This window comes from Engraulis encrasicolus, chromosome 7 (assembly GCF_034702125.1).
Source record: "Engraulis encrasicolus isolate BLACKSEA-1 chromosome 7, IST_EnEncr_1.0, whole genome shotgun sequence".
Classification (NCBI taxonomy): domain Eukaryota; kingdom Metazoa; phylum Chordata; class Actinopteri; order Clupeiformes; family Engraulidae; genus Engraulis; species Engraulis encrasicolus.
The window spans coordinates 31,502,653-31,519,069 of NC_085863.1; the positions used below are offsets into that span (position 1 = coordinate 31,502,653).

At 45.2% G+C, this 16,417-nt stretch overlaps 1 protein-coding gene across 1 annotated transcript in view; it reads right to left on the bottom strand.

The window, feature by feature from the left end:
• robo4 (roundabout, axon guidance receptor, homolog 4 (Drosophila)) overlaps positions 1 to 16,070 on the bottom strand; it is a 34,973-nt gene extending 18,903 nt beyond the window's left edge. Inside the window, exons 1-8 of the mRNA XM_063203268.1 lie at positions 15,695 to 16,070; positions 9,638 to 9,804; positions 8,149 to 8,302; positions 7,679 to 7,836; positions 6,047 to 6,167; positions 4,475 to 4,613; positions 3,729 to 3,856; positions 2,499 to 2,614 (exon numbers count right to left, since the gene is read on the bottom strand). Coding sequence (XP_063059338.1) covers positions 2,499 to 2,614; positions 3,729 to 3,856; positions 4,475 to 4,613; positions 6,047 to 6,167; positions 7,679 to 7,836; positions 8,149 to 8,302; positions 9,638 to 9,804; positions 15,695 to 15,761 — 1,050 coding nt within the window. The 5' untranslated portion in view covers positions 15,762 to 16,070. The remainder of the gene's footprint in view (positions 1 to 2,498; positions 2,615 to 3,728; positions 3,857 to 4,474; positions 4,614 to 6,046; positions 6,168 to 7,678; positions 7,837 to 8,148; positions 8,303 to 9,637; positions 9,805 to 15,694) is intronic.
• Positions 16,071 to 16,417: the final 347 nt, after the last annotated feature.

The following is a 16,417-nucleotide window of genomic DNA, read 5'->3' on the forward strand; positions in this document are numbered from 1 at the left end:
CTTTGCTTAAGCACACGCACACACACGCACACTAGGACCTGAACTGGTTTAGGCCTCAGAAATCCCTGCGGAGTGTTTAATTAATTCCCAACCTTTTCCAACTTGAGGCCCACTTGAAATTTTAACAAATGTTCAGGGCCCACCTCTGACCCAATAAACAATGCAATTCAAATCAACAGTCAACAGCACAAACACAAATATTATTTAGTTTTTTTTAGAAAATGATTTCAGGGCCCACTTGGAATAGCTTCAGAGCCCATGTATAGTAAAAAAGCCGCACTCCCGGATCAATTTCTTGCAGTTTTAATACTGGGTTAGCATGGCAGACAGACAGACGTTTCGGCCTAAGCCTTCTTCAGCGTCTGAAACGTCTGTCTGTCTGCCATGCTAACCCAGTATTAAAACTGCAAGAAATTGATCCGGGAGTGCGGCTTTTTTACTATACATGAACTTTGCTGTTTGCTCGCACCCAAAGACCTTGTAAGAAACTTTTCGGAGTTGAGCGCACTTTCTCTACTAATAGCTTCAGAGCCCACCAGTGGGGCTCAGCCCACAGTTTGAGAATCACTGACTTGGAGAGTTGAATTTTACACAATTTTAGCACATGGTTTGCTTCACAGTGTTAATTTCACACTCAAAGAGTTTAAATTTAACACTGAAATCGAGTGGGACCATATGTGCTCAGAATAGTGCTGCGTCACTGCAACATTTACTGTGTATGTAACGAGGCAGTACTGTAGGTGTGCATGTTTTGAGTTAAATATGCTTTCCATTTGATATTTGAAGAGTGATCTATGTAATTTACACAGTTTCTTCAGTGCTCGACTCAAATACAAAATAAATCCAGTTGGACATGCACTTTGGCTTTACGTCAATAAAAACATCGAATGACACCCTGCCCTGCCCACTTAAGAACACTACTGATCAGCTGTGGACTAACATTAGTATTGATCACATTTCAGATGGCTGTGACTCTGCGACTCTGAACCATTGATCAATGACTAGCCAGCAAGACATATAGATGATGCAGGGTGTGTTTAGCTCAGAGGAACAGGGGCTAATGAAGAGGGCAGGGTGTGGATGAGCCTAGATGCTTTGGGGTTAGCGGGTCGAAAGATTTGTGGATACACCTATCGATATCATGAACATGTGAACATACATCAAGTATTGGTTAATCCATACACAACAGGGGATAATCAAGAGGGGGTGTGGATGAGACGTTGCTTATGGATTAACGGGTCAAACGATTTGTGGATAAGCGTGTCTGCATCATAAACGTACAAGCACACGTCAAGCATTGGTTTTGAATCCTTACACAGAGGGGTTAGCATCTCTAATCCATTTCAACACGAGGGACGGCAATACATATTGATCAAGGAAGGAAACATAAACAAGCCACATGCACAATATGCAAATGGCTGCTAGACATCAGACACAACACAATATTTGACTATTATTCTCATTCACATTATGTCATAGAATATTCATTACTGGATGTAAAAACTGCCCTGTCCACGTTTTGTGGCGTTCACGCCATCTGCGCTGTTATAGGTGGATGCCAAATTGAAGCCTGCAGCCATGACAAAATATGGTAATTTAATATCATTAAACCTTATTTAAATCCCACTTTGACTTTGATCTAATTGACCAAAATCATTAAAACAGTACCCCAAACCCAGTGTAACCAGAGATGTGATGACGCTGTCCCTACCTTCCACTGCAGTAGGGAGGTGCTACAGCTGAGTGTAGTAATGTAATGTAATGTAATGTAGTGTAGTGTAAGTAAGGGTTAACGTTCGGCGAGAAGGTCGCTACCGTGGAATAGCAGCACGACAGAGAGAATCTTTAGACCCCGACGCGGAGCGGAGGGGTCTTGTTCTCTCTGAAGTGCTGCTATTCCACAAAGCGACCGACTCGCCGAAAGTTAACCCGCTTATTATATGGATATACTTAAATGATTCACACATGCGGGGACATTTCTTTAGACCTATTTAATGTTAAGATTGTTGCTGCGCAAAACAAAACAGTGCCGTTGTGGAACACCGCTAGGCAACAGCTAGGTAGGCTAGCCAGGACAACAGGTGTTGTCTATCACAGCAGCTGATTAGAGTGACAAAAGACCGGACCCCCTGCGGAGTGATATGAAACATTCGCTTTAGCCACTGACTTGTATACAAGCCAGTGGCTTTAGCAGTGAACGTCTTGTTGCCATTGACAGCGGTAGCCAGGACAACGGGTGCTGTCTATCACAGAAGCTGATTAGAGTCTTGTTGAAAAGTCGCTTTAGCAGTGAAAAGTCTTGTTGCCATTGACAGCGGTCTGTTATAGACCAACCCGTCCGTTATCGAAAAATAACAGACGTCCGAACGTTGGGGAGCCCCGTTGAAATGAATGGAGCATTCGACAGATGACGTCACAACCATATAATAATGTAATGTAATGTAATGTAATGTAATGTAATGTAATGTAATGTAATGTAATGTATTGTAATGTAATACCTTCCACTGGATCAGTGAGGTGTTTGAGTTGGGGGCCATGACGGAGACGCTCTGTAGCTCCACCCGCAGGCCAGACAGCTCCTTATGCAGCTCCTTCTGACGCATATTCAGGGCATCTGTCACAGGACACAAGACGTTATATGATATACAGTACTTACATACAATACAGCCAAGCCTAGCTGTCTTTCAGCGCCTTTTGACACCTATTCAGGGTATCTGTAACAGGACTCAAGACGATATATGATATACACAGGGAAGCTGACAGGGCAGGGGTAAAAGGGTTGGTTTTCCCAGGCCCAGAGAGAGGGGGGGGGGGGGCAGAATTGGGTTCCCATTACACTGTATGTATTGGGGGCAGGGCCCTTTCAGATGACTTTGTCCGGGGCCCGACCAAAGCTGCCCTGGATATACATACAGCATACCCCAGCTGTCTTTATGCACCGCCCTCTGTATTTCTATACAGGGCATATTTCAGAGGACAAAAGACAACAACACAGAACAAGGAGAAGTGCAACCACCAACAGAGATATCGGCATCAGCGTCCGATCTGCAGACACATGCTTGACCTGAATGATGTCATGGACTTACTATGGGATGATATCACGTACAGTGATGATGACATACTGCAATGCAAAGAGCAGTAACTACATAGCATTTAGTCAAAAATTAGTTCAGACAGAAAATGATGTTAACACCTCCATTATCTTGTGACAAAGCGTTATGGTACACATGTGTCCCATTTTAGAGATATTGCTATGTCAAAGTTACACTGAAAAATGAAAAAAGGTCGCACCATGCAAAGGTTTCTTTATTACACAGACGCGTTTCGGCGCTCTGCCTTCCTCTGCCTGCCTTCCGCGTCTGTGTAATAAAGAAACCTATGCATGGTGCGACCTTTTTTCATTTTGGTCAGCACCCTTAAAAGGAAGAAAAAAACTGTTGGGAGACGCCTGCTCCAACCCTTATGAACTGTATGTCAAAGTTGCAGTAATTACAATATCCAACCTAATACCAAGGCTTTGAAGGCCCTTTCCCTCAGTTTCACTGTTGGCGAAGTTACTGCACTTTGCCTTTGTTGGGCAGTAAAGGCCTTGCCTGGTTAACACCAGACCTAATCACAAGTGAGATCGAAACGATTGTGTAGAACTAAAGGCAGTATGGGAGTTCCCAGGCTAGTAAAGGCCTACATACAGTACTGTAATTCAATAGCAATCATAAGGCACGTTTTACCCTCCACGTGCAGCACTGCGCTGGCAGTGACCTCCCCCACGTCATTGGAGGCAGTGCAGGTGTACTTCCCACTGTCCTGCTCCGTTACATAGTGGATCTGGAGACTCGCATCGGGATTCACCAGATACCTGGAGGCAAACAACAACAAAATACACAACAATATATTACAGTGTCAGCCAGGAAGACTGATGGCATTAAGGTAGCATTCTCCTGTAATCTTAGATTGGTGAGCGATGCTTGTACAGACATGCATAGGCCTACAGACAGATAGACAGATAGAAGTCTGTGTGTGTGTGTGTGTGGGGGGGGGGGTATATTATGCATACAGTACGTGTGTGTGTGTGTGTGTGTGTGTGTGTGTGTGTGTGTGTGTGTGTGTGTGTGTGTGTGTGTGTGTGTGTGTGTGTGTGTGTGTGTGTGTGTGACAGAGGTGTTCCTGCACGGTTTGTCCCCCTCAGGGCCGCGAACCTGCCACCTCGTCAACTACATCCGGTCCGGCAATGGGAGGCACAGTACGAGATCACTGAGCTAAAGCGTCGGTCCGATAGCCAAATGCTACCGCACTGTATTGAGTTTTCAGGAGGGAGGTTTACTAACGTTCCACGCCACACTCTGCTAGTTGACCTCCGTTAAACGTGCAAGCGTTTGTGTGCATATGCGTGTGTGTGTGTATGTCTGTGTGTGTGTGTGTGTCTGTGATTGTGTGTGTGTGCATGCGTACGTGCATGTGCGTGTGTGTGTCTGACCTGCCGTTGGGCAGCACTCCATGCTCTCTGCTCCATGTGACACGGGGCATGGGGTCTCCATCCGCCTCACAGAAGAAGTGAGCCGCCTCCCCCACCTGCACCACCACATCCTCTGGTCTCAGCAACAGCACCGGCCTCACTGGGGAGGAGGCGAGGTAGATAGAGAAGAAAAGGCATGACAAAGGAGTCAGGTAAACAGAGAGAGAGAGGGAAAGAGGGAGAAAGGGGGTGGGTAGATAGAGATGGGGATAGGGAAGGCACGAGAGGAGACAGGTAAAGAAACAGGTTAAGAGACAGAGAGAGAGAGAGAAAGAGAGAGAGAGAGAGAGAGAGAGAGAGAGAGAGAGAGAGAGAGAGAGAGAGAGAAAGAGAGAAAGAGAGAGTGGGGAGGGTGGTAGATAGAGAGGGGGATACAGAGAAGGAATGAGAGAGCAGACAGGTAGACAGAGGGCAGTGAGGAGGGAATGTGATTGAAAAATAGAAAGTGACAAATATGTAAATAGCTGCCGTTTTATGCCATGCATAATGTTGGTGTTTGTATCTACATGTCATATAGAGAAAAAGTGTTAAACCTAACCTGTTAAACCTAATTGATTGTTCCACCTATTAACTTGCTTCCTTTATGAATATCATGAGTTACGATATCATTTATGATGGCTGCAGAATATGGCCACCCTGCAAGTCAATTTTCCACACAGCTCCTGCTTCAATGCCACGCAATAAAATAAATCTTAACAATCCAGTTAGCACAAACGAATTATCCACAGAGGATAACTGTACTTGGCATAGATGATGAATTATTAGCTGAGCGTGTTATGCACAAGTTACGCACGGATCCTAATTAAAAATGAATTATTAGCCGATCATGCGTACCTAGCACAGCTAACCTGACGTGAATGAGTTATCTGTAGAGACTGATTGTAACTGGCATGGCATGATGATGAATTATTATTAGCCTAGCACTGACAGCTTTGCTGTATTATAATTGGCATGGGCTAGGCTACATTAGTATCTGACTATGCACAGTAGGCCTATGTTTTGCAGCGTTGTTTCAACACTAATGCCTATTTTCCACGGACGGTTTTCTGGTAGGCCTACAGCTCCACACATCGCCACCCGGCCGCCACTTTTTGCTTTTCAAATAGGCACGCCACAGCTCAATCGTAACGCAAAAAGTGGCGGCCTAGTCGTGCTGTGTCGAGCTGTAGGCCTACCAGAAAACCGTCAGTGGAAAAGAGACATTAGAGGACCAACACTGGGAGTATTATATTCTACTCTCTATGTGTTGAATTGGCATTGCAGAATTGCTGTGTGCTCACCTAGCATTGCTAACCTAACGTGAATGAGTTATCTGCAGAGACTGATTGCAACTGGCATGGATGATGAATTATTATTAGCCTAGCACTGATAGCCTGCATGGCTGCCTGGGTAATTGTACCGGTAATTAGCATGAGCTATACATTATTAAGTGAGTCTGCACAGTGTACAATCTACACTTAGAGAGCAACACTATGAGTGTTGATAAGACTATTTAGGTGTTGAATTAACACTGCAGCATAACTGTGTGATTACCTAGCACTGCTAGCCTGGCGGCCTGGCTCTCCCTCACGCCCTGAGTGTTGGACGCCACACACACGTAGACGCCCGAGTCGTTCTTCTGGGCCGGAGCGATAATTAACTTCCCATTGAGCACCTAATCATGGAGGACGAACAAAGAAGAGAAGAGAGGAGAGGAGGAGAGAGGAGAGAAGAGGAGAGAGGAGGCTAACAAAGATTACAATTCAGAAACGACTGTAAATCAGGAATCATTAGGCGTGTGGCAGAAGTTGTCAATCTTTAGAAATGACTTGGAGTGTGGCTGAGAAGCCCAAGTCTTGAAAGGCATTCCATGATGAAAGAGGATGCAAGTGTAGAGCTTGTCTGCTTTGCATATTCCAAACAGAGAGAGAAATGGTAACTTTGTTTTTAATTTTTTTTTGGCAGCAAACATATTACGTTTTTGCCATAGTGTTAATGTTTCTCTTGAAAGGTCTGACATATTTTAACAAGACGAGTTGGTTAAATCTACTGCTATGTAGGCCTACTGTATGTACTATTCAGACAACGACTTAAGATCTAACGTGTTGTCAGAGAATGATACAACAGCCAGATACCTTTCCTCTGGACTGATCCAGCTTACTATGTTGTATTCAGGTGTGCCATCCATGTATTGTATCGTTAAAGTGGATCATTTTCAAGTCATCATGTGCGAACAATGATGAAAAGCAAATCCATCGGCACGTTGCCTTTATTGCCTTTGCAGCACTTGACATTGAGAGTTTAATCTTGCCAGATCCTGATGTGTATCAGCCTACTCTCTGATCTTGTTTTCTTTTAACACAGAGTACCGTCCAGGGCTGAACGGGGAGAAATAGGGCCTGGGAACTTTTGGCTTAAAAAAGGGGGCCCCTCATGATTAGCGGTGCAGGACTGACTCACCGGTGGGCCGCACCCTCGTGGGCCCCTATTTTCAGAAATGTAAAAACATTTTTTTTTTCCTCTCTGAAAATGGGGGCCCAGAAGGGTGCGGGGCCCACCGGGAACTGCCTGCTATTCCAGATGGCCAGTCCAGCCCTGGTACCGTCTGTTCTGACTGAGAGCTTCGCTCAAGGACATGATGATGCTGGAGATACAGTAGGCTACGTCCCCTCTCACTGCTGCAAGATATCCAGATAACACCAACAGCTCATTTGTTCTGCTTATGTAAATGCAAGGACGTCAGTGACTCCAGAAAAGATAGATAAGATAGAACAGGCATATCCAACAAACAATAGCACACAGAATAGAGAGATGAGTGTGGTATAATGTATGCCTACTTGGGTATATGGCAAAGAGAAAGAAACACTCACTGCATAGTGATCGGTGTACTGTGTCTATGTGTGTGTGTGTGTGTGTGTGTGTGTGTGTGTGTGTGTGTGTGTGTGTGTGTGTGTGAGAGAGAGAGAGAGAGAGAGAGAGAGAGAGAGAGAGAGAGAGAGAGAGAGAGAGAGAGAGAGAGAGAGAGAGTGTGTGTCAGTGCGCGCGCACATTTATGCATGTTTGTGCGCATATGTGAGTGTGCGGCCGTGTGTGTGTGTGTGTGTGTGTGTGTTTCTGTGTGTGTGTGTGCCTATGTGTCTGTGTATGTGTGCATGTTTGTGTGTGTGTGTGTGTGTGTAGACTCACAGTGTAGTGGACATCAGTGCTATTGATGAGCACCCCGTCCTTCTTCCAGGTGACGTTGGGCTCCGGCTGGCCCCGTGGAGGACTGCAGTTCATGATGGCCACCTCCCCCACAGACACCTCCACATCACTGGGGTGCACACGGAACTCCTTCTGCAGGGCTAGTGGGGATATTATGACTACTTAATACACCTCCTATGAGTATGTTATTGCATTACATACACACACGCACACACGCACACGCAAACACACACACACACATACACACACACACACACACACACACACACACACACACACACACACACACACACACACACACTCATTCCCTCTCTCTCCCTCTCTCCCTCTCTCTCTCTGTCTTTCTCTCAGACACACACACACACACACACACACACGCACGCACACACGCATGCACGCACGCACACACACACACACACCCTCCTTACTCACACACTCACACCTAAACTCACCTGCGATGTGTAGAGAGGCGTTGCGACTGGTGGCCTTCCCGAGCGTGTTGCGTGCCACACAGGTGTACACCCCCTCATGAGACTGGCCCCGTCGGCCCCCCACCCCCACACTCAGGAAAAACAGGCTCCCATCCGGCAACAACATGGTGTGAGTCTAGCAAGGCGAGAGAGAGAGAGAGAAACAGCGAGAGAGAGAGAGAGAGAGAGAGAGAGAGAGAGAGATGGATAGGAGGTATGAAAGAGTGGAGAGTGAAAGAGTGGAGAAAAAGTGAGAGAAAAGGTTGGTGAGAGAAAGAGAGGGGGAGAGCAGGAGAGAGGTAGATAGGAGTGGGGATGTAACAATGTGGAGAGGGTAATACAGAGAGTGAAGGAGAGGGGGAGAGCAGGAGAGAGATATGGAATGAAAGAGTGGTGAGAAAGAGAGAGAAGGAGAGAGTGATGGATAGGTATAAGAGGGATGTGTGAACGAGGAGAGATAGAGTAAGAGAATGTGTGTGAGAGAGAGAGAGAGACAGACACAGAGAGAGAGAGAAACAGAGACAGGCAGACACAAACAGAGAGAGATGTTTAATAAAGGAAGAAAAGTTTACCAAAGCTCATCAGTTTTTCAAACACAAAGGCACACACAACACTCACATACAAACAGCAGATGAATTAAGAAATAAAGTATGAAACTATCTAAAAACATCAGGAGCCCTGATGTTACCAACTTTCTTTTCTGCTTTATCTCAGTCCTTAGTCCGGCAGCCACACTGATGTACTGTGTGTGGTCGTGAACCCTGTATGTTTTTGGCATCTTCTAAATGGAAAATGGACTGCATTTATATAGCGCCTTTCCACGCCTTGGAGCACTCAAAGAGCTTTACATTGCATGCCTCACATTCACCCATTCACAAACTGGTTGGCAGTGGCTGCCACGCACAATACCACTCTACCAACAGGACCAACTTGGGGTTACGTATATTGCTCAGGGACACATCGACGTGGTCAGGCAGAGCGGGGCTCGAACCTGCAACCTTCTGGTTTCCGAACGGCTCCTCTACCACCTGAACCACCACCTACGTATCTATCCTATCTACACTGACAGTCTGCATCAAGTGGGGCTGTAGTCAAGTCCACCTTTGTAGTGTCCAAGACGAGTCCAAGTCCAGGGCTATTCAGAGTCCAAAGAGGTTCGAGTCTGACACAAGACCGAGACCAAAAAGATCAGAGCACAAATCAAGTCAGTCACAGTTTCATGTCAGTCAGTGAAAAAAACTCAATGAAAGTGATCTGTATTGGCCCTGCCGTGGTCAACCGGTAGGGTACTCGTCTACCATGCGCCCGACTTGGGTTCGATTCCCAGCCCGGGTCCTTTGCCGACCCCTCCCCATCTCTCTCCTCCTTCGCTTCCTGTCCACCTCTCAAACTGTCCTATCATCAATAAAGTCGTAAATGACCAAAAAATATATAACTTAAAAAAAAAAAAATTGAAAGTGGTCTGTATTACCTGATCGCTCCAGTCCAGGGGCGCCCCGTTCCGCAGCCACTCGATGGTGGGTTTGGGGGTCCCCTCAACCCGGCAGGACAGCGTGGCGGGGCTCCCCACCTTCACCACCACATCTGAGGGGTGGTGCACGATCCTAGGAGCCGAGTCCACTGGTGGGGGCTTTGAACCTGGAGAGGGAAACGCGATATCTGTGTTACTTGTAAGGGACATTTAAACCATTGAGACACAGCTTTATGAATTTGCTATTACCAGAATGGCAATGACCAAGCTGTAGTGTATTACTAAAGGCCCAGTGTAATGTCATAGTAGTGCTATGGTAGTTAACTTTTTAATTATTTACTATTACAATGGTCCACTGGTGGAACGGGGTGCATTATGGGGCTACCTTAAAAGCATTGCTTATCTTATCAATTTTCTTCATCATATTCACTGAAGCATTCCGGTGTACTTCTCACTCTCTTTTTTCTTGCATACCGCCCCGGGCCCGGACCCGGGTCACCATTAATGCAAGCCTGTACTGTATGTGGAGGGCTAAGCGAACTGTGCCACAGTGCCCCCTACGTCTCTTTTTAACTCACACCCAAATATCAAAATGGTCTAATGTTTGATGTTCTCATCATCAAGGTCATGTTGTGCAAAGGAGAGTTGTAATTGACAGAGCTTTTTCTCAAGCAGGTCCAAACAGAAGCCCAGTTGATTTTAGCTGTAAATACTTTGCCTATTTGTATAGTATATTGTGTTATAACAGTAAGTATAGATAGATATATATATATATTAGTGGTGGGCCGTTATCGGCGTTAACGTGCTGCGATAATGTGAGACTCTTGTCGCGCGATAAATAAAATATCGCACGTTAATCTATTCTCGAAATATGGGTTTTGATATGCACATCACCATAGCGTTCCATTGACAGACGCTTTCAGACTGCGCTCCAGTCGCTTTCTCCTCTCCACCTGTTGCTTCAGCAGACCTACTAAATATGAACAGTGTTTGCATGCTGAAAACATTAATCCCTCTGCCGTGGTAGGTGTTGTTTGAGTGCTTTTTCATAAGTGGTAGACTAAAGAGATGTTATTGTTTGAGGTGAAGCATAGAGACATTATTGTGTGTGAGTAGCCTACCAGCCCGACATAGCCTACATTTCCTCTCGCATTGCATGGAACACATAAACAACTTCCAGAAATCTTGCCTGTGCCATAATTGCAAAATATTCCGTGCGATATGCATTTTGAAGATTGTCAAACTAAAACTGCCAATATACTCTCGCTGAATGTTTGTGTTGCATTCGCGCATTTGCGACTCAGTGAGATATTCTCATGTCAGACGGTAATAAAACTCGCGGTTGTCGCGCTTGATTTTTTTTTTTGCAAACTGAATTAATTTCGAGTTGTAACGCCTCTGGAATTCTAACTCTGAGAACAACTGTCAGGTTTAGGCCACCGTGGGCCAGTGCTGTTGGTTCTACATATCCAGTAGCCTGCCTCTGCTGAGGGCTGCTGAGCTTACTTGTGCGCAGAGCTCCTCCCTCTCTTAAAGGAGCCGCTGCTCTTTTTAACAGTCAGTAGCAGATTCTCTCTCTCTCTCTCTCTCTCTCTCTCTCTCTCTCTCTCTCTCTCTCTCTCTCTCTCTCTCTCTATTAGAAATGCTGAATTGTTGAGGTCATTTTGTTTAAATAGCCTAATTGTTTGATAGATTAAAAAAAAATCTGTATTTGCCTCTATAGCGCCGTTCATTTTGAAATTTTAGTATCTTATAACTGTAAATGCTTCCTATTGGACACACTTTGCACATATTGCAGTGCGTTGTTTTTCATCACCAAGTATCAACATGACCATTTTTTGAAGATGAGATGCATTTTGGGAAAAAAAGGGTTTTTTCCGGCATTATTTCGCTAGCGCGCCATTTCTGAATGAGCCATTTTGATATAGATTAATCTAGATTAATCTAGATTAATTTCAAAATTACAGTGAGATTAATCTAGATTAAAAAAAATAATCTATGCCCACCCCTAATATATATATACAGTATATATATATATATATATATATAGATAGATATATATGATATGTGTATATACAGTAAGCTATTACATTATTGATGACGCTTTCATAGGTCTTTATGTAGTAAGATGTAGATCTGTGCTATGTACACAGTATATATTGTCTTTTCAGAATCAATAAAGTATCTTTACCCTCTACTCTATTACAAAGGGAAGTAACTATACATGTACCATATGTGTACAAAGGTGACAGGTCTAGATTGACTCATCCTTTGACCAGATGGGTGTTCATCCACCTATAGGGGATTTGAGCCTGTAATCTCTCCAATCCAAAACCATGGGGTCAGATCCTGTGGCCAGAGGGCTCTGCTCCCCTTTATAAGGCATAGGGCATACTACTGATTTGAACCTGTAATCTCTCCAATCCCAAGATTGCCCTTATACTAGGTAATAGGGCAAAAGTCGGAGGAGTGTCGTCACCAGAAGCGACTCATAGGTTCAGCTGGGGCCCCAAGCGAAATGTCAAAGGAATGAACATTTGAAAGAAATTTGCCACTACTGTGGTAACGTCTGAGCTGTTATTCACCATCCAGGAGCTTGGGGGCCCCAAGCGGCTGCCTGTCTAGCCTGGTGACAAGGTGCGCCTCTGGTCATCACAATGACATGTCTGCTATGTGAATCAGTGCTAGCTGAACGATTTCCCCCATGTTGAATTGGTAGTTCTCGTAGTCATGCAATGTCACGTGAAAAGTGTAAATAAAGTATGAATTATGCCGAAACTGACTGAATATTAAATACACACCATGTACACAGGCGGCAGTTCTCCATGACCATAGTCGTGTGCTCTCTCTTTACACCTGTAAGACAAATATCCAAACCAAAAGGCCCCAGCTGCAGTATTATAAATGCGAGTAACTATGTGTACACACACAGGCGGCAGTCCTCCATTGACTCCTCGTGTGGCCATTGGGGTGTGCTCTCCACTTAAACTCGCAGCTTAACTCGGCAGCCAAAGGCTCATCAGGTCAGGGGGTTAAGGATCAGGTCAGCCAGGCGGCCCCCAGAATGAAGTGGGGGAGAATGGGACTCCCCAAAACCAGGCAGCCCCCAGAATGAAGTGGGGGAGAATGGGACACCCCAAAACCAGGCAGCCCCCAGAATGAAGTGGGGGAGAATGGGACTCCCCAAAACCAGGCAGCCCCCAGAATGAAGTGGGGGAGAATGGGACTCCCCAAAACCAGGCAGCCCCCAGAATGAAGTGGGGGAGAATGGGACACCCCAAAACCAGGCGGCCCCCAGAATGAAGTGGGGGAGAATGGGACACCCCAAAACCAGGCAGTCCCAGAATGAAGTGGGGGTGAATGGGACACCCCAAAACCAGGCAGTCCCAGAATGAAGTGGGGGAGAATGGGACACCCCAAAACCAGGCAGTCCCAGAATGAAGTGGGGGAGAATGGGACACCCCAAAACCAGGCAGTCCCCAGAATGAAGTGGGGGAGAATGGGACTCCCCAAAACCAGGCAGTCCCAGAATGAAGTGGGGGTGAATGGGACACCCCAAAACCAGACCGTCCCAGAATTAAGTGGGGGTGAATGAGAGTCCCCAAAACCAGGCAGTCCCCAGAATGAAGTGGGGGAGAATGGGACACCCCAAAACCAGGCAGTCCCCAGAATGAAGTGGGGGAGAATGGGACACCCCAAAACCAGGCAGTCCCAGAATGAAGTGGGGGTGAATGGGAGTCCCCAAACCCGCTCAAAGACCCCCAAATTAACCACCCATACTACACCCCGTCTCTCTGCCTCGTTCACCCCCAAAACAAAACTGTGACTGTTTCCCCAAAACATGACCTCTGACACCTCAAATGAACTCGCACCACAAAATTAATTGTATTGTGTTGTGGTGTTCGAATAAGTGGTGTAATTGAAATCCAGATTCTGCTGTTTTTTTTTTGTCTGTGGGATTCCCACCACAGTATAAACAAAAGTAAACACAGGAACTTTAGGCCTGTAGAAGGATTCAAGGAGGGATAATATCAAAATGTGACAAGTATCAAAAACAAATCCTCCAGTTCCTTGTCAGATCAGATCAGATGCATGTGGTGTTTGTTATCGTCCCTGTCATGAGAGTTTTGTTGTAGGTGCCTGACATAGAACAGGCGGGAAAGGGCCTATAAGATTTATGGATGTTTTTTTTCTGGATATGTCATAATGTATCAAGTAACAAAAAGAAATCAAATGTCCTCACAAAAATCCTCCAACGCCTTACCAGCTACCACATGTGGTGCTTGTGGTTGACCTCATTTTGTTCTAGGTGCCTGGCCAGTCAGTTGTATATATGTTTGATGTTGATGGACTTTTTTCTGGATATGTCACGACAATGTGACAAGTATCCTCAAAAAAGTCATCCAGTGCCTTATCAGTCGCCACATGTGGTGCTTGTGGTTGACCTTGTCATGAGTGCTTTGTTGTAGGTGCCTGGCCAGTCCGTTGTAGGCCTTTATGTGTTATTTTTTCTTATTTTTCTGGATATGTCACGACAATGTGACAAGTATCCTAAAAAAAACGTATCCAGCGTCCTATCAGTCGCCACATGTGTTGTTTCTGGTTGACCTTCTCACGCGTGTTTTGTTGTAGGTGCCTGGCCAGTCAGTTGAAGGCCTTTATGTTTTATGCACTTTTTTATTTTTCTGGATGTGTCACGACAATGTGACAAGTATCCTCAAAAAAGTCATCCAACGTCTTATCAGTCGCCACATGTGGTGTTTGTGGTTGACCTTGTCATGAGTGTTTTGTTTTAGGTGCCTGGCTGCTGGCAAATACAGGGGAGAGGGTCCTCAGCGCGCTCTGAATGGCGGTCTGTTTCCTGCCGAGGGGGAGCGGAAAGCCGAGTGGCTCGCAGATTGTTTCTAAACACTGGGACTGGAACAAAGGCATGTCTCACACACACACACACACACACACACACACACACACACACACACACACACACACACACACACACACACACACACACACAGTCTCCTGCCCAGAGAGAGGGAGGATATCCTTCACCTGCTGCTCCCACAGGCAGCCCTCCCTTAAACCCGAGCTATTAAGGGCCCGATGACAACACCACCACCGCCGCTTTACAATGGCAACGTGTCAAACAGAAAAATGAAGACTTGTTTCCCAGGCCGAGGGACAATCCGCAGAACAAATGGAAATGTTGTTCTGGTTGCTAAAACATCATGTAGGGTTTCATGCTATGCCCCGAGGAGGTCTGTGTTGTGTGTGCATCATAATCTTCTTGGACATGTCAAAGCAATGCATTTCAAGAGAGCAGTAGTCAGTGTGGACAATGTTCAAAATTCTGTAGCTTTCACTCTCACATCAGATGCCTGCCGTTCGTTGTAAACAGTGGGAGAAAGGAGGGTTTGAACAGTGCAGATAGGAATGTGATTAAGGCATTTTTGGCAAAGAATTTATGTCTATAAAAAGTGTCTATTGTTTTTTGAGGGGGTTGTTTCCTGAGAAGGAAGGTCCACGCGCTTTGGAGAGCATCCGCTGGCACGAGAGCTCAGCCTAGCTTTCCATGAGAATCTCGCGCTAGGCCTATAATTCACAGACAAATTCACTAATCATTAATCTACATCTAAAAATCTATACATTTGCATTTGCTTTCTCTGCCGACATTAGGGCAAAAGTATGTAAATATAGGCTAGGCTATATAGCCTTCTTTGAGTAGGCTATCCTACAGTTCAAACTTGATTTAGCCCTCTACAAGCCTTATCTTAATTTACAGTCTGACCTCCTTGGAGATATGAACGTCTTTCTTTATATGCCATACCTATTTACATCCACATGCTACTTATACTCGCTTTATGTTTTTAACAGGTGGTAGAAACACGCTGACACATTAACGTAATAATGGGAACTTCGATTTCTATTTGTAGCTTCACCCCAAATGCGTTTTGGTCTTTTTGTTTCGTCTAATAGTGAGTAGGACCTCAATCAAGTATCATTAGCATTGTGCGATATTGTTAATAAAATGAACAGAAGCAAATGTGTTGTACTCCTTACCTTCAAGTCCGAAGCAAATCCCAAAACTGAGACATAAGAAAACTTTAAAAATCAGCGGCGCGTTCATGATGGAACATTATTGTTAGTAACCCTCAGTGAAGTCTTGACGCATCTACTTTTACCAGAAGTTTATTCCTCAGTTTCGGCTTTCTTGGAATGTCTGTTGTTGAGTAGCAAAGCTATTCCCAAAAACACCCCAGCTTTGTGATGATTTCTCCGTGAGTTGAACTCAGCGTGTAATTGGCAAGTAGCTTAATATGCAAATTGTTCCTCAAGCTAGAAGGCAACATACGGTCACTTGTGTCACAGTTCAATAAAGCGCCATTGCGAAGCCTGAATCCTGACACTCCCCGTGGGCGGTGGATAGACTGCTTGCCATAATAGGTTGCCGCATTCCAACCGCCAGCATATCATCTTCAAACTTTGGAGGACAGAAAGTATGTAAAATATCCGTACAAATTGGAATAGTTCACTCTAGAGTTTGTTTCCTTAAATGCAACAGAGCGTGCGCATTCGTGCGCCTTCATGATTAAAAAAAATCAGGACCATGGGAGCCAAGACAAATTGACAAAGAAAAAGACATGTGTAATTCTTTCAAACTAATTTTGGACACGTACTCCATGTGTTAATGATATGCATAACATCTAAATTGATATAATTTGGGATTATTTAAATGGCGCTCCGCTCTGCGTAATTCCATGCGCCTTGGCTAATGCCAGAGAA